Below are 18,979 nucleotides of genomic sequence, written 5' to 3'. Positions count from 1 at the left end.
CAATAGATGAGGTCATTACTGATAACTGGCTGTCCAGTTAATTAAATCAGGGCAATTTCTAGGACTACGCTCGTAACTTAAAACTTTGGAACAAACAACTCAACATAATGTCCTATGTGTAATAACTACATAAAATAGGTTATGGTCGCAATAACTACTCAAGTTGTTATACAAATGTATATTAACCCCTTCCCGACATTTGACGTATATATACACGTCATGGCCGGGATGTACTTCCCGACACATGACGTATATATACGTCATGACTTCAAAGTGCCACTGCGTCTCGAGACGCAGTGACAGAGGGACGATGTCTGCTGTCCCTGACAGCAGATATGTCCCTGCATGCCCAGGGGGGGCTGCGATGCCGCCCCCCCGTCGGCGATCGCTGCGATTGGCTGTTCAGTGTGAACAGCCATTCACAGCGTTTTCCTGTGTTACCGGCGAATCAGACGCTCGGTAACACAGGTGTCAATCACCGCCGGGCGTCAGGGGGCATGAGAGGGTCATCGTGACGACGACACCTCACCCCACCTGCCCCCAAGGCTGTGATTGGTCCGTGGGACCCACGGACCAATCACAGCCAAGGCGCGTGATTTAAACTAACGGTGACTGCGCTGCAGACGCCATTCCGGTCTGGAATTGCGTGCAGAGCGGTCACCGTGCCAATCTGTCGTGATACATACCTGATCCTTGCCTGAAACTTACCTGATCACCGCTGGTAGCGTGCTGCCAGCAGCTGGATACTTCCTGGATCTTGTGACTTCTGTGTGTGCTGCTGCAGCAGTGTCATAGAGTCACAGATCGTGAGAGATAGGGACAGAGAGTGACAGAGAGTGACAGAGAGTGACAGAGAGTGATAGAGAGTGATAGAGCGTGATAGAGAGTGCTATATTTTGTGTCTGCTGCACCCCCTTTAGTGCTGATCACTGTATCTGAGGTGATCAGCAACTTTTTGGGGGTGCAGAGTTTTTTTTTTATATATATACAGGTCGAGTATCCCGTATCCGAATATCCGTTATCCGAATTATTCCGAAATACGGACATTCCAGAAAGTGAAAAAAAATTTTTTTTTTGCTAAAAACTCACTGGGGACATATGTAACAGCATCACTGGGGACATGATATGTAACTGGCACTATATATGTGCAAGACAATGATTGCTTGGCATTCAAATTCAGTGCTGAGATAGTACACACATTTTGTTTCACGTTTTGAAACCTTGTTTTTTGAACAATTAAAATATGTTTGTGTGTATTTTATGTGGTAATAAAATATATTTGTGTGTATATTATGTGTTTATACAGCATAAATGCAAGATACTTCAAAATACATCATTGAAATATTAAAATATTCCGAAATACGGAATAATCCGTTATCCAAAATTCTCCTGGTCCCGAGCATTTTGGATACGGGATACTCAACCTGTACCTGTCAGTTGCAGCAAAGGTTGTGCTGCCTGTGCAACTGACTGCTGCCCCCCCCCTGCTGCCACCCCTTTTGTGCTGATTGTGCTGATTAATTAACTGATCAGCAACTTTTTGGGGGTCCAGGTTTTTTTTTTTTATATATATACACACACCTGTCAGTTGCACCAAAGGTTGTGCTGCGTGTGCAACTGACTGCTGCCCCCCCCTTTTGTGCTGGTCAGTTTTAATTAATTAAATCAGCAACTTTTTGGGGGTCCAGGTTTTTTTTTTTATATATATACCCTGTCAGGTTGTGTGTCTGCTGCCCCTCACTGCTAATCAGTGGTGCATCACTGCATCACTGATCTGCAGTTTTTTTTTTTTTTGGGAGAGTGCAGTGGGGTTTTGTTTTTACACCCACGTTGCTTGTGTGGGTGTCCTGTGGCCGCTGAGCGCTGATCAGTGACGTACAATCACTGAACAGCATTTTTGGCACAGGGTTGATATCATTTTTTTTTCTGCAGTTTTTTTAAATTGTTTTTTTTTTTTGGAGAGTGCTGTGGAAATTTTTTTTAAATTGTTTTTACACCCACGTTGCTTTTGTGGGTGTCCTGTGGCCGCTGATCAGTGACGTACAATCACTGAACAGCATTTTTGGCACAGGTTGATATTTTTTTTCTGCAGTTTTTTTTTAAATTGTTTTTTTTTTTGTTTTTACACCCACGTTTTTTTTGTGGGTGTCCTGTTGCCTTTGAGCGCTGTTCAGTGACGGACGTTACTGACCAACATCTGTGCTCAATTTTTGGCGCAGGACCTTTTTTTTAAAGTTTGTACCCCCCCTACAATATACACGTGTTGAAACATTACACTTACAGAAACACAAAAATAAAAATGGCATCCCAAATGTCATCCCAAATGTCATCCCAGTCATCCAGAAGAATGTATTCAGCGGAGGAGGCATATGCCATGCTTGCCTCTGACTCTGACACAGCCAGTGATGCAAGCGGGGAATTTGAAGGATTCGCTTAAGCTCCTCTTCCTCCTCTGCTGATGAGGGACCCCCTCAAAGACGCCCCCGTAGAGCAGCTGAGACCCCCCCCCAAATGATTGATCCCGTATGGACCCCACCACCAGACAATTTTGAGCCCCAGGTTCCTGAGTTTTTGGCCATCCCAGGAATCCAATTTGATTCAGCAGGTCTCAGAGAAATTGACTTTTTCAAATTATTTTTCTCTGATGATTTTATAAATTTAATGGTGGACCAAACTTATTTATATGCCCAGCAGTTTATTGCTCAAAACCCCACGTCATCATTTGCTAGGTGGACCCCTGTAGATGCAGTAGAGATGATGACGTTTTGGGGTCTGGTGTTACATATGGGCATAGTAAAAAAGCCAGAAATTAGGCAATATTGGAGTACAGATGTTCTGTACAGCACCCCATTTTACCGTATGGCCATGACTCGGGCTCGTTTTGAGATAATCCTTAAATTTTTACATTACACCGATAATACACTGTGCCCACCCAGAGATGATCCCACCTTTGACCGGCTATTCAAAGTCAGGCCGGTCATTGATCATTTCAGTGCCAAATTTGCAGAGATGTACATCCCTGAAAAATTTATTTGTATTGACGAGTCCCTTATACATTTTAAAGGAAGGGTTAAATTCCGCCAGTACCTTCCCAGTAAGAGGGCAAGGTATGGCATAAAAATGTATAAGCTGTGTGAAAGCACCTCAGGGTACACCCACAGGTTTAGGGTATATGAAGGGAAGGATTCAAGAATTGAACCGCCAGAATGCCCCCCCTCCCTCGTAGGTGTTAGTGGAAAAATTGTCTGGGATTTAGTGCACCCCTTCCTGGATAAAGGTTATCACCTCTATGTGGATAACTTTTACACTAGCATCCCCCTGTTTAAGGCCCTTGGTTCAAGAGGTACAGCAGCTTGCGGTACTGTGCGTAAGAACCAAAGAGGCCTCCCAAAAACGCACATTGCCCAAGTAATGAGAAGGGGTGAAAGCAGGGGAATATGCACCGAAAATATGTTGTTGGTCAAATATAAGGACAAGAGGGATGTCCTTATACTGACAACAATTCATGGAGACAGTACCACCTCCATCCCTGTACGAGGTACCAGTACCCACACCTCAAAACCTAATTGTATCCTAGATTACAATAGGTACATGGGCGGAGTGGATCTTTCAGATCAGGTACTGAAGTCGTACAGTGCCCTGCGGAAAACAAAAATCTGGTACAAGAAGCTGGCCGTGTATATCATCCAGATGGCACTGTATAACGCTTACGTGCTATTCCGTTCTACCAGCCAGAGGGGGACATTTATGCACTTTCAAGAGGAAGTCATAAAGGGCCTAATATTTGGGAACCAGCAGGCAGAGGGCCCCAGTACTTCTAGTACTGGCCCCCGTATTGTACCAGGGCAGCATTTTCCTAACGAAATCCCCTCCACTGCAAGAAAGGGCAGGACACAAAAAAGGTGCAAAGTTTGCTATAAAAAGGGAATAAGAAAGGAAACTATTTTCCACTGTGAAACTTGCCCCAACAAACCCGGCCTATGTATAAAGGAGTGTTTTAAAATATACCACACATCTATGGATTATTAGGTTCATCATTTCACCGTGCTTCGGGGGTCTTGCTAATGCCACATAGCACCCACCATTCATTCCACCAGAATCTGAGCTGCAAAATCCAAAAATCACTCCTTCCCTTCTGAGTCCTGCCATGCACCCAACTGGTATTTTTTGGTCACATATGAGGCATTGCCATACTCGGGAGAAATTGGGGCACAGATTTTGGGGTGCTTTTTCTCCTTCATACCTTCTGAAAATGAAAAATTTTGAGCCAGAACTGCATTTTTGTGTAAAAAAAATGTAATTTTTCATTTTCACTGCCCAGTTGTATCAAAATTGGTGAAACCCCTGGGGGTTTGAAATGTACACTATACCCCTAGATGAATTCCCTGAGGGGTGTAGTTTGCAAAATGGGGTCACTTGTGGGGGGGTTCCACTGTATTGGTGCTTTGGGGGTCTTGCTAATGCGACATAGCACCCACCAACATTCCACCAGAATCTGTGCTGCAAAATCCAAATATCACTCCTTCCCTTCTGAGTCCTGCCACTTTTTGGTCACACATGAGGCATTGCCGTACTCGGGAGAAATTGGGGCACAGATTTTGGGGTGCTTTTTCTCCTTCATACCTTCTGAAAATGAAAAATTGAGCCAGAACTGCATTTTTGTGTAAAAAATGTAATTTTTCATTTGCACAGCCCAGTTGTATCAAAATTGGTGAAACCCCTGGGGGTTTGAAATGTACACTATACCCCTAGATGAATTCCCTGAGGGGTGTAGTTTGCAAAATGGGGTCACTTGTGGGGGGGTTCCACTGTATTGGTGCTTGGGGGGTCTTGCTAATGCGACATAGCACCCACCAACATTCCACCAGAATCTGAGCTGCAAAATCCAAAAATCACTCCTTCCCTTCTGAGTCCTGCCATGCACCCAAATGGTATTTTTTGGTCACATGTGAGGCATTGCCGTACTCGGGAGAAATTGGGGCCCAGATTTTGGGGTGCTTTGTCTCCTTCATTCCTTGTGAAAATGAAAATTTTTTAGCCAGAACTGCATTTTTGTGTAAAAAATTTAATTTTTCATTTTCACTGCCCAGTTGTACCACAATTGGTGAAACCCCTGGGGGTTTGAAATGTACACTATACCCCTAGATGAATTCCCTGAGGGGTGTAGTTTGCAAAATGGGGTCACTTGTGGGGGGGTTCCTAAATTTTAGCATCTTATGGTGCCTAGAAACCTACATGGTGCCTAAAAAATAATCTCATAAAAAGGAGGCTCCAAAATCAAGTAGGTGCTCCCTTCTATTATGAAGCCTGTGGTTTGGTCAACGTGCACACTAGGGCCACATATAGGATATTTATGAAAACAAAAGAATTGGGGGAATCAATTTTTAGTCACATTTCTCTAGTAAAATCTACTGTGTTCCTTAGAAAAATGTATTAAAATTGCAAATCTGCAAAAAAAATGAAATTTTGAAATTTCACCTACACTTTGTTTTAATTCCTGTGAAACACCTAAAGGGTTAACAAACTTCCAAAATGCTGTTTTGAATACTGTGAGGGGTGCAGTTTTTGAAATGGCATCATTTATGGGGGTGTCTCACATACAAGTCCCTCAAAGTCACATCAGAACTGAACTGGTCCCTAAAAAAATCAGTGTTTGAAATTTTCTTGAAAATTTGAGAATTTGCTATTCATATTGTAAGCCTCCTAGTGTCCAAAAAAATTAAAAGGAAGTTGAAATAATGATGGAAACATAAAGTAGACATATGGTCTATGTTAGTTATTAACTATTTTGAGGGGTATGATTATTTGTCTCACAAGCAGAAAATTTAACATTTAGCAAATTGCTAAATTTTCCATTTTTTTACGACATTTTGGTATTTTTCACAAAAAAACACAGACTGTATCGACCCAAATTTACCACTAATTTGAAGTACAATGTGTCACGAGAAAACAATCTCAAAATCACTGGGATAAGTAAAAGCAAAAAAAAGTTATCCCCACTTAAGTGATACATGTCAGATTTGAAAAAAAGGGCTCTGTCAGGAAGGCAAAAACTGGCTGTGCCAGGAAGGGGTTAAACATAGCTGGGAGGTGTGATTAAATGATTCCTAGATTCTCAAACCATAATTCCTACAGATTTCCAAATTGCAAATAATACCCCTTTTACACCAAAAATCCCGGATCCAACCCGGCATTTGGAAGAAGGATCCAAGCCGGGTCGGATCCGGGATTTACTCAATTTACACTGCAGTGCCCACCCGCAGTGTAGACGGAGGCGGCGCTTGGAGATGATGTCATCTCCAAGCGCCGGGACCGCAGTGATCCCTGCCGGATACACCGATCACTTTGCTGGGGGCAGCCCAGCACCAAGGTAAGATGCTGGGCTACTTCCAGCCCCCGTGCACCCCCTCAGCAGTCATCCGGGAGGTGAATGGAAGCCGCACACAGGCATCCATTCACCTCCTCCAATGCTGTCTGCAGAGTATAGCCTCTGACCCGGGTCTGACCCGCCGAAGACCCAGGGTTTTGAGGCGGTGTAAAAGGGGTATAACCTAAATATATAGACTTCGAAGATATTTCTAGGATTTTGAAAACCCCTAGCAATTATAGAGATATTACATTTACATCAAAACTACATAAAATATAGCAAGTCTGATCTCTGCTTAAAGTGCTGGCCAGTGATGGTTAACACTGCGGAGTACTTGCCCCTGTTGTGTTCCCATCTATAATAAATTAATATGCAAGCACAGGCAAATTTCTGATGTAAAGAAATCTTCATACTCTTCTTCTGGGAACATGCAACAGACACTTCAGGTACATTGTGGTTTCATTTGTTATTGCTGAAGATATGCTTTGAAAAATGAAAGGTTTGTTCTTTATCAGACAGATAATTAAAAACTGGTTTACCAATAGTCAAATAATTGCAGTCTTCGGTCTACCCCAAAAAACTACTGGGAGAGTGGAATACTATATATTAAATATACATTTATTATACATATAAACACTACTATGTTAAAACATAAACCCTTAAAGTATAGATCAGTAATAAGTAGATCCCATTGCTTATACCATTTCTGACTAGTGGTGTGTGCAAACAGAATGTGATGGCCACTATCTGGAATAAAAGCAAGGTTCAGCAAGACACCATATACAGTAGTTTTGCCTGTTGATAAAAGCTTCCAAGGGGGTCCGTATCAGCGTGGTATAGAATTCACACAATACTATCCGACCAGGTTATTCCTTTTACAATTGAAGGTGCCTGATTATTAGTAAAGCAGTTGGTAATTATCTGACAATAGCACTGTCAATGTAACAGGCAAAACCAGTGCTTGTAGCTGCCAAACATAATATATGTGGACAAAAACTTAACTTTCTCAAAAGGCTGGTTTACTAAACATGTGCCATTGTTTAGGCTTTCCGAGTAAAGTTCGCATTCTATCGCATAAACTTATCTGTGCTCTACAATCACCTTTAACAAAAAGTCATTTAGATTACCTGCCCTCCATAACCTTACATTTACAAAACCAGTGCATATATAACATTCTAAGCTGTGCAATAACGGAATTATTAAAGTTAAACTATTTGAAATGCCAGATATTTCACTTACGTTTCCAATGTCTTGTGTTACATGTATTTCAGTTGAACCAACATTGTTCCACTGGCTGCTGTGATTAGATGAAATGGGATGAACAGTCTCATCTGGGTAGGAAGCAGGCCTAAGAGTCAAAACAAGCTGCACTAGATCTTCTTTCTCCCGACATAGATCTGTGGGTATGTCTCTCATTGACAAATAATCCCGAAGGTCTTTCACTTTGAGCTTCAATAATTCATCTCGAGTAAAAAAAGTAGAGCGTATCCTCTGACACAGTTGACAAAGATGTAGACCATCATTTAGGGGCAATAAACAGGATCCACAGAAGATGTTCCTGCAATCCACGCATGGATTCTAATAAAGAAAGGCATTGACAAGGAGAGACGTGCTCTATAAGTACACAGATTTAAAAGGTTATTTAAAATAACATTTTAGAACAGTGAGCTGCACACAGCAAAGCTACTATCCCAGTAATGTGGGCAAAGCGTTTAAAAAGCAAACAGATTATAAATGAGAGAGAAAGGCATTGTTAAATAAGGCAGAGGATGCTCACACAGCAGAGATTGCAAAAATGACACCATTGTCTAAGTGTAATGCAATAAATGGTACAATGTGACATCTTTAATCAGTAGATCCCAAAGAAAAGAAATACTTCTGTACACAGCTGTAAGTTTGGGTAATAGTCACAGTTCAGTTTTATTGCAATAGACAACGGATGATTAGGTAGAATGCAAACTGGAAACAATCATGTAATATCTGGGCGCCCGATTTTTTCATCACATCGCATCGCATGCAATATAGTGGCACACAATTCATGCGATGCGATTTTTTATTGTAAAGACCCGATTTTTAATTGTATAGTCACCCATGGGTGATTTCATACCCCCACTATCCAACTACGCATGGAATTGATTTTATATAGTGTGGCGAGCGCAGCAGAATACATGTAAAGTAATCCGCGTGCGCTCGCCACGCTTCGGGCTCGGTGGCTCGCTGCACTCGCCAAACTATATAAAATCAACTCCATGCGTAGTTGGATAGTGGGGGTATAAAATCACCCATGGTTGACTATACAATTAAAAATCGGGTCTTTACAATGAAAAATCGCGTTGCATGCCTTAAGTTGTGGCATGCAATGAAAAAAATTGGGCGCCCAGATAATACATAAGTACCAAATCTGCATTAAAGTATATGCATTTCAATATAAAAGTTCATTCCATTTTATGTTACAGAAGTTCATATAGGCCAACTTGCATCATAAAACTCATACAATACTGTAACATGCACATCTGAAAGAGGAGACTGAACTAGACATGGATATCGCGGGACTTGCGGCAAGGTCTCATGAGTTTTACAAAAGCTAACTGGCAAAATTGAATGAAAAAACAGCAGATCATACCTACGATAATTCCATTTATTTGGAATATTTCATGGCAGCCCTTCACAATGGGGTTAAGTCCCTTCCCCGTTCCAATAGACAGGAAATTTCTCTTAGGATCCGCCCACCTCTGTATAGAAGCCTGCTCCTTCCCACATATCCCAGTCTTTTGACTGTCTCCTCCCAGGATCCTAGGAGAAAAAAAAAAAAACAGGGAGGGAAATTATGGGCTGCCATGAAGTATTCCGAATAAATGGAATTATCATAAATATAATCCGCTGTTTTCTTCTTCCTACTTCATGGCAGCCTTTCGCAATGGTATATACCACAGCTAAAAATAGGGAGGGCAATACAATACCTGAAGCCATAGCCTGGCTCAGGACCAGACTACCAAAGGACTCTTTCTCCACATCCAGTGCACAATGGTCGGAGAATGTATGCACCGATGACCATATGGCGGCTGCACATATATCTCTCTCACCGACACTTGAGCCACTTTAGTTCATGAAATAGACATTGCTCTGGCCGATTGTGCCTTAATAAATTTTGAAGCCTCATGTCAAACATTCTTGTAGGCAAAAGTAATTGCCTCTTTAAGCCATCTTGAAAATGGTTTGTTTAGTAGGAGATTAACCTTTTTTGGCCCCTACTGGAATAACAAAGATTCTTTGCTTTTCTAAATCCAACAACTCTCCAAATAGATGGAGATCATATGCACAACAGCTAATGTATGGAGACTCTCCTTTTTATTATTTGGTTTAGAGAGAGAAAAAAAAAAAGAGAACAATTTAATTTTAATCAATATGGAATGATGTTACCACTTCAGGCAGAAAAGGAGGATTTGTTCTCAAAACAATCTTGTCCAGAAAAAAAATCTTCAAATGTGGTTCCTGAGCCGACAGGGCTTGCGACTCCATTTGCCTTGCTGAAGTTATTGCCCTCATGGCTGAGGTTTCTTACATGGAAGTTGTTTTCCTAACGTAACCACTTTCCGTGTAAGATACCTAATAGTCGCCCTATCCAGTGGCTCAAATGGAGGTAGCATAAGTGCATTTAGCACTAAATGTAGGTCCCATTGAGGGAAGAAAGATTTAATTCTAGGACTGAGCCTCCTTTTGGCTTCACAAAACCTGGCGATTAATTTGTCTTCTGACAGCTTCTTTTCTAACAGAACATTCAAAACAGCTATCTGTACTTTCAAGGTAGATACTGCTAAACCTTTATCAAAGCCTTCCAACAAAAACTGCCGAACTTGAGGAATATCTTCCTTAAACATATCATATTTTGCTCTAGACCAGTCAATAAATACTTTCCAAATCCTGTAATATATAACAGATGAAACGCTTTTCCTTGCTTGCATAAGAAGGTCAATCACAGGAGAGACCTGTCTCTTAAGATCCCCCATTCAAATTTCCACACCATTAGAGAGAGATTCTGGGGATTTCGATATTGGAAAGGTCCCTGGCACAACAGGTTCAGAACTATCGGTAGCTTCAAAGGTTCCCCGACTGCCATTCTCAGCACTGTCGGAAACCATGACCTTCTTGGCCAAAAGGGTAGAACTATGACCACTTGCACCTGGTCTTCCAGAATATTTTTCAACACCTTGGAAATGAGGTAGAAAGGAGGAAAAACATAGGCCATGCTGAAACTCCACTTCTGGGGAAAAAGTAAAAAAAAAAAGAAAAGAAGAAGAGTCTGCCACAGGCGCCCACTTCATCGTAACGGGAGAAGAGCTTCAGCTTCGCATTCCTGGCTATCGCCATCAAGTCTATCTTGGGAAGCCCGAACCCAAGTCTATACTGAATCTTCTAATTCCCACTCTCCTGGACACAGCATATTACTGCTTAAATAGTCCGCACCCACATTGTCTTACCCCGGAACATTCAATGCTACCAGAGATTTTAGATGACTTTCTGCGCAGTCGATAATGAACTTCCCTCATGATGGCTGAACTTTGGTTCCAGTTTGTTGATTGATATACACTACTACTGACAGTCTGAGAAGATTTTCAGATGAATTCTAATGATATCTTTCTGAAAATGGCATATTGCTAGCCAGACAGCTCTCGTTTCCTTTAAGGGGACCCAAAACCCCTGACAACTTTGCAACAGATGAGCTCCCCAGCCGTACATGCTTGCGTCTGTTAGAACTTTGAATTGTGGCTGTGCCAATGGGAAATTTCTTACAAAGAGCTGATAGTCTCCCCACCAGGACAGGGACTGTTTTGCAGAGGCAGATATCCTTATCCAATAGTTTTAATGGTGTTCCTTGTCTGGAATTCCTGAGAAGATCCCACTGGAACTCCCTCATTCTCCATCTTCCCCAAGGGATAATTCCAATGGTCGACACCATCATGCCCAAAAGCCTCAGTGCCAGTATTAGTTGAACTTTTCCTTCTTCTGAACAATGTCCACTAATTCCTGGATCTTGCAACATACGTTCTTCTGCCAGGTGATTTTTAAATGTATTGTATCTTTCCCCATACCTAGAAACAGAATATTCTGGGATGGAATCAAGTGACTCTTTAGATTTATTAACCACTCATGGGCCCTTATTCTGGTCGGTGCGGATATATCCGCGTGCGTTCGGCCCGCCGATGTTTTGTGTCTGCGCATGTGCAGAGGCGTCTCTGCGCATGTGCGAGCGGGACGTACGGCCAAATCCCGCATGATATGTGAACACTCCGAACAGGGGAATTTATAGTGCATTCCTTTCGGCAGAATCTAAGAAATTGTCTGTCCTATTTTTTTTATTGGGATACGATAATAAATGTCCCACATGTCTATAGACACCAGAATATCCTCTTTCCTCAGTCCCATTTAGGATAGACTTTGAATTTTCCTTCCAAAATGTCCTTTTCCTTATTCTTTTGTTTAAGCTTCTCTAGTTCAAAATTGTTCTGAAACCTCCTGAAGCTTTAGGCATAATGAACAGGCGGGAGTAAAACCCCTTGTTTGCTTCCAACTTTGGGACTCGTTCTACTGCTCCAGAGCGGATTAAGTCACTCAGACTCTTCAGTAATGTTGAAACCTCAATATACAGACTTGGTAGTCTCAACTTCACGAACTTGTCTATCCTTGGTCTGCTGAGAAATTCTAACTGGTATCATTCTGTAATTATCCTTGGGAGCCACTTATTCAGGACATTTTTTTTATCCCTGAACTCGCAAATCTTGATATTCTTCCTGCGTCATCGTCTCTGACCGCCACTTCGGTTAAAACTGACGAAAGGAAGATCTAGAAATATTGGGGATAAATCTATTCTTATAAGGCCTACCAGGTCTATATGACCTAGCCTGCCTAAACTGATGCCTGAAGAAACTCTCCACATATCTCCCCTGCTTATCTTGTGGTAGGCTCATTGATTTTCCTTATGGCATCTTATGGATCACTGAATCCACCTTACTGCCAAATAAAAAAGGATCCTTCATAGGGCAGCACAGTAACTCTCCCCTTGGAATGGGAATCCGCTGCCCATGACCTGAGCCACAGGCCCTCCTGGCCAAGATGCCGGAAGTCAACGATTTAGCGGAGAAGTCTAAAACATACAACAATGCCTCACAAACCTAATCAATAGCGGTTTGAATAGAATACATTTTTACATATATTCTCTATAGGCTCTCTCTTGTAAGTCATTCTGTAACGATGAACATCACAACCTGAGAGCCCTAACTGCGGAGGCAACCGCAGACTTCAAAGTCTCTGAATTAGAGATATGTAAATGCACTCTCCATTTTCTTATGCATGGGATCCCTAAGCGTAGCACCTTCCTCTAAGGGTATAGTGGTCCTAGTGGTATTTCGGCTACTTCCACATCAATTCATCATCACTAATGGGGTACATATGTTCCACTCTACTCATATTACAAAGACGTCTGTCCACACTGCCATTCTTTCTGCAGAATTTCTTTCACTACTGTGTGAACCGGAAATTATCTACCTTTCCTGGATCTATCCTCAAAAAGACTGTCCTGCTCTAATTTAGCCGTGTCTTTAGAATTCAAAGATTTATACATATTTTTCAATACCACTTCCACTACATCCAAGTTGTACGTCCTGCTTTCTTCAGCCATTTCCCCAGACTCAGTACTAGACCCTGCCAAGGAGATTCATAATCAAAGTCCAAACTGGTCTGAAACAGAGATCGCTTACTACTTTGCAAAAACTCTTCCTTTGAAACAAACAAACAAACTCTTCATCCAATCCATTGGCTGTACTAAAGGCCCATACATACTTGACGATTTTCAGCTGAAAATTGGTCAAAACGGGTGTTTTGACCGATTTTCAGCTGAAAATCGCCTAGTGTGCATGGGCCAGAGATCCCCGACTAGCGATGATGTGCGCTCCCGCATCATCGCTAGGAAAGTGGTTAATATGCTGGTAAAACCAGCGTGCCTGACGATTATGGATAATTTTGGAACCATCATCGCTCAGTGTGTATGCGCCGAGCGATGATGGCCCAAAGATGAAATGCTGCTGGCCCGACCTCCCTCCCCCTGCCCCCTTGTCTCCCTTCCCCTGGTCACTGATCAGCTGCTCAGTGGCAATTGCTTGCTCCCTCCCCATCCCCTTTCCCCTGGTCACTGATCAGACGCTCAGCGGCACTTGCTTGCTCTCTCCCCCTGTCCCCCTCCCCTGGTCCCCAATCTTCCTCCCCCTCTCCCCTTGTGCAGCTGTGACCCAGTGACTCCTCCCAGCTACTCATTCACTACGGACGTGGTCACAGAGGGATGGCAAACGGCGTGCAGGGTGAGTGACCGCCTGGGGCTGTGAGGGGAGCGGAGGCCTGGCTGGGAGGGGGTCTGTCTCCGTCACTGCACCCATTCTACAGGCACCGTATAGCATATGGAGCGTGTGTGATATTACACAGTAGTCCAGTATGCGTGTTGATTGCATATGTACACTCACTGTGTGTGATGATACAGCAGATACACTACATATAATTTGTGTTTTGCATATGTACACTGTGTATGTGTGTGTGTGATAGAAATGCTGCAGATACACTACATATACTCCAGTCCAGTGTGTTATGTACACTCACTGTGTGTGTGTGTGTGTGTGTGTCATACAGCAGATACACTATATACTAATATAATATAGGGGCAGCAGCACAACCGGCCCACTGCCCAGAGAAAAATAACAAACACTACCCTATAACTTACTAGCCTGCTACTGACAGATAGGAGAGGTGGGCGGATCCTAAGATAAATTGCCTGTCTATTAGAAGGGGAAAGGGACTTAACCCCATTATGAAGGGCTGCCATGAAGTAGGAAGAAGAAAAATGGATAAATCATCCTAGACCACAAAAAAGGTAATGTATAAAAACACTGAAATATAAACACATTTAAGTTTTGAAAAGTTGGGGGGGGGGGGGGGGGGGCACGACACACCGCTCTATCTGCAAGTTCTATAACTATTTGTCTTATCCTCCACATTCCACATGTCCGTGTCATATCTTGTGGCCCTTCTATTATGGAGCTTTTTAGAAAAAATTGTGAGGAGCGTACCGGAGGTTCTGCATTATGGCCCTTATTATGGTTGATTTGCAGCCTTGCAAATCCCCCATATGCTGCCCCCCCCCCCCCTGGGGATTTCCATCCCATGCCCATGAAATGCTGGACGTCATCACCCGGCCTTCCACCCCCCCCCCCCCCCCCTTGCAGTACTAGGTGCGTGTGCCCGGCGAACATGGCCACACACACACGGCACATGCCTCCAACAAGAAAAAAGTGCCTGCTCCTTACTCCTTTTCTATGATAATGGCTCTAAGGGGTGCACCTACAAATGAAAGACGTATTTACAAGGAGAAAAATCCGTATATAATACCTTATTGTGGATTGTTTTAAATGTGTTTCGTGAACAAGTCTTATCTTTTCTATACTCGCATTACCCTTAAAATAAAGGGGTCAATTTAATTAGGGGCAAGTTGAGTCCTATGTTACCAAACTGAAAAGACAAACTTGGTTACCATATTGTCTTATGGGTAACCACACCACAGTGTACTTCAAAATCAGTTACAATTAAAACAGCTTATACATGCATAAAATACATGCCAAACATAAACAAAACCATACAGAGAAGTAACCAATTTTGATAGTCAACCCACAGCAAAAATATACACGGAAAGAAGTTTATCAAAAGTTAATATAAAACATACTCAGACCCAAAAACGTCAATGTACTATCTTTCCCAACATCATTGCCTACCAGACAGCAGCTTTAAAAAGGCATGTCGTTATAAAGCATAAGAAAAACTATGGGTTCATTTGGTTTTTGGTTACAAATTAAGATGAAAAATGTTGATATCTATATCAGGGTTACCTTTCTAATGGCTGTTTGAAGTAGAGTACCACAAGCTCTGCAAGTGACCTCTAAAATTGGAGAGGAGGTCCTGAAGTTTGGGTTGGAATGATCTTGTTGTGCTCTCCCACTTGGCAGGATCTCTTCTGGCTCTGTATCTACACAGAGCCAGTTACAACATGCAGCCCACATAGTCAAACCTGGGAAAAGAAAAATAAACCTTGAGGAATATGCTAGGAAAACAGAGAAAGCATTAATGAATGGAAGAAACTACACAAAATATAAAAAATGTGAGAATATATATATATATATATATATATATATATATATATATATATATATATATATATATATACATACATATATATATATATATATACATACATACACATATACACACACACATACACACACACACACACACACTGCAAAATGTGTAGCCAGGTGTGGAAAGAAATGCTGCAAAGTAGGAATGCTTTAAAAATAGAAACGTGTTAATAGTTTAATATGAGCAATTAACCAACTTGAAAGTGACGGAACGGAAGAGAAATATCAATTAATTTCCATATTTGGTGGCATCACTAATGGGAGTGTGCCCAGCACTTAAGGAGATACTGGGTTTCCCCCAAGCTTTCCATACATATAATGTTCTTTTTTAAGAAACAGGGTATTAACAAAAGTAAATACTGCAATGGATTATGCAAAAGGTACAGTTATTGTGACAGCGTAAACAAACGGTGGAGGAACAGGAAACACTTCAAGAGATATGAGTCAGAGAAAAGCAATGTAAACTTCATCACCAGATGACCGCAAATGCTGTAAAAAAACAAACAAACATACAAAAAACCTCCAAACCTACTGTAAATAAAGAACTTAAGTAAAACAAAAAAGGCACAATAAAAACAATACCTTGTCTAAATTACAGTTTAATCAGTGCATTCACCAATGTGCATAGAATGTACCTGCTAAGGGGTTCAAAGCTGAGAGGGGCCTGTCTTTCCTGTCAAAGATATGAGTTATATAAATGTTTCCACATTAGGTTAAGCATAGCTGCACTTCGATGTTTACCGCTAGCATTCTGTAGAGGCACCATGATGCGCTGCATGCCGCTGTGTACACATTTCTAGCTGGCTCATTCTGGTTGATGCATAGCTGGAGCATTTACATAGCGTATGGCACATAAGAAAACAACTGCTGAGGAGAGGCATCTCTAGGAGCCAAATGTACTAAACTTGAAAAAAAAGGTGATAAACCACCAGCCAATCAGCTTGTAACTGCGATGTCACAGGCTGTGTTTGAAAAAATAACAGGTAGGAGCGGATTGGCTGGTGGTTTATCACGCTCAGTTTATCACATTTCAAGACTTTGTACATCTTGCCTTAGAAGCATTGGGACAGAGACCCCTTCAAAATGTTGCTATTAGCCCTCAAAGTACTGACTACATCCCTGGATATCACTACTGGTAACCTCTCCTCCATATTTTCACCAGCAGATACTACTGCAACACTCACATGTTCTTTCAGTTTCTTATTTCTTTGGCACCTTGGAAACAATACACACAGCTACTGAATTTGTGTACGATTACAAATTGTCTGATGACAGATATCTCCAAAAAAACTGAATAACTGCCAATATAATAAGGAATGGTGTTCAAGGAAAGCTTAAAAAGCTGTTTATAAAAAAAAGCATTCTGAAATGTTGTGCTGTCTTATCCTGTGGGACAATCACTGCACAGACCAATAATTTCTCTGCCCGCATTTACCTAGTGGTCTGTGGGGTTAAGCCTCTGGCTTAATATCTATCAGATATCGATTACCTGAGGATGTCTGTAAAAGTCTTACATATTGCCATAATAGGACAATTTATCATTTAAATGTAAAAGCTTGATGGTTTTACAAAAGCAAATGCCCGGTAACATAACAAAAAATATCACAGGCTGATGTGATACTTTCTGATTGTTTACACATTTATTTATACAGTGGTTACAGACTTTTCAATAATTAAAGGCTACTTACAGTCTAATTCCCCCTGCCAAATTTCTTAGAATATTGATTTCTTATTATGGGCACAAGTACATTTTACGTAGATAGAATTAGGACACATTCTACAGATTACCAAGTTTAGAATTTAGACAGGATAAAACATTCATGCATATAAACTGCTATAAGCCACGCTGCACAGATGCAACACAGGTGGTAGTTGTATGAAGCAGTGAAGGGAGGAGAAGTGATAAAGAGCCTGGTACTTTATCACCGGCCAATCAGCTCCTGACTGTTCAGTGAAGGGGTGTACACACAGGGAGATTTTGACTAATGGACAATTTTGGTAGAGATTTTGTCTAGATGCACTGGAGATTTAGACATAAGGCCCATACACTCTGGATGACTTTGCTCAAACAGCCGGTTTGAGCGGCTTTCAGCTGAAAGCCGCCAAGTGTGTATGGGCCGGTGATGAGCACTGCTGCTCGCTCCCACAATAGCACAGGGAAAGCCGTTCATCTGCTGGTTACACCAGCAGATGAGCGGCTTTCAGGGCGGCTTTGCAAAGCACTCCACTATGCAATGCCGTCCTCCAACCTCCATCGGCACCGGGCAAGGGAAAATCCGCTCAGTGTGTATGCACTGAGCGGCATTCCCAGCAGCGATGACAGCGGTAGCAGATGTCCCAAATTTTAGAAAGCGAGACACAGGAGAAACATTGAAATTGCTGAAGAGCCAACGGAGGAATGCAGCCATTGGGTAGACCAGATAAACCCATCAGTAAAAGTGATGACCTGAGACAGATTTGTAGCAATTCTAAAAGGAAGAAAAAAATAAAAAATTTCATAAAAGCAATTATTAGGAGGCCATATGCCAGTCCCAACCTTGGCTACATCCCTGGAGATGCACCGCCTGCCACCTGTCTACCAAACACAATACAATGGTGTGCTGGCCACATACAATAGTATTAGGGACTTGCAGAAAAGTAGGGTCCCTTGACAATGGGTTGCATACTTAAATGTTATGATCCTAACAAGACAAAAAAAAATGCCAATGTTTTATTTGCAACATGCACACAGATTTACAGTAAATTGTTGTTCTTGCCTTTCTGTTATGCAAACACATTAATACTGCCACGCAAGTGGTACCAGGTACAAGATGTAGATCAGCTCTGCCAAAATACCTCAGGTTAGTCATCTGTAGAAATATGTATTAATATGGCAAAACCATCCAAATCCAACTTGTAACGTTCAAGTTGGACAAACATTTACTGGATAAAAACATCCATGCGTACAAATAAGAAATATATTCTGTCTGTAAAATATCAGAACCTACCAAATCAGCAATGGATATCTATACCAGGTGGAACTAGATGGACGCAAGTCTTTTTTCAGCCTTACCTACTATGTATGTATGTATGTATGTATGTATGTAATTACAATGTTGCAGCAATTTTATATATAAAATGTAAAAATCAGCAAAGTACATCCTTTGGAATTAGCTGCCATCTTAATCTAGGACCTTGATGGCTAACCTTGACACTCCAGATGCAGTTGAACTACACATCCCAGCATGCTCTGCAACAGTTTTACTATTTGGCCATTCTAAAACTGATGCAGGGCATGCTGGGGTGTGTAGTTCAACAAGAGCTGGAGTATCAAGGTTAGCCATCAAGGATCTAGGATGTCCACTTACAAATTTGGACACATTACTTTCCCCAGCACCCCTCA

At 41.8% G+C, this 18,979-nt stretch overlaps 1 protein-coding gene across 3 annotated transcripts in view; it reads right to left on the bottom strand.

Moving 5' to 3' along the window:
* The window catches only part of RFFL (ring finger and FYVE like domain containing E3 ubiquitin protein ligase), a 91,613-nt gene that overhangs the window by 16,248 nt on the left and 56,386 nt on the right, over window positions 1-18,979 (bottom strand). For all 3 annotated transcript variants that reach the window (XM_083174033.1, XM_083174031.1, XM_083174032.1), the window contains 2 exons: window positions 15,292-15,470; window positions 7,607-7,945 (listed from right to left, as the gene is read on the bottom strand). In XM_083174033.1, the coding sequence (XP_083030159.1) occupies window positions 7,607-7,945; window positions 15,292-15,462 (510 nt within the window). In that variant the 5' untranslated portion in view covers window positions 15,463-15,470. The remainder of the gene's footprint in view (window positions 1-7,606; window positions 7,946-15,291; window positions 15,471-18,979) is intronic.

This window comes from Crinia signifera, chromosome 2 (assembly GCF_055691185.1).
Source record: "Crinia signifera chromosome 2, ASM5569118v1, whole genome shotgun sequence".
NCBI classification, from domain to species: Eukaryota; Metazoa; Chordata; class Amphibia; order Anura; family Myobatrachidae; genus Crinia; species Crinia signifera.
The sequence above is the reverse complement of the archived record's forward strand: the minus strand, read 5'-3'. Positions and strand labels throughout refer to the sequence as shown.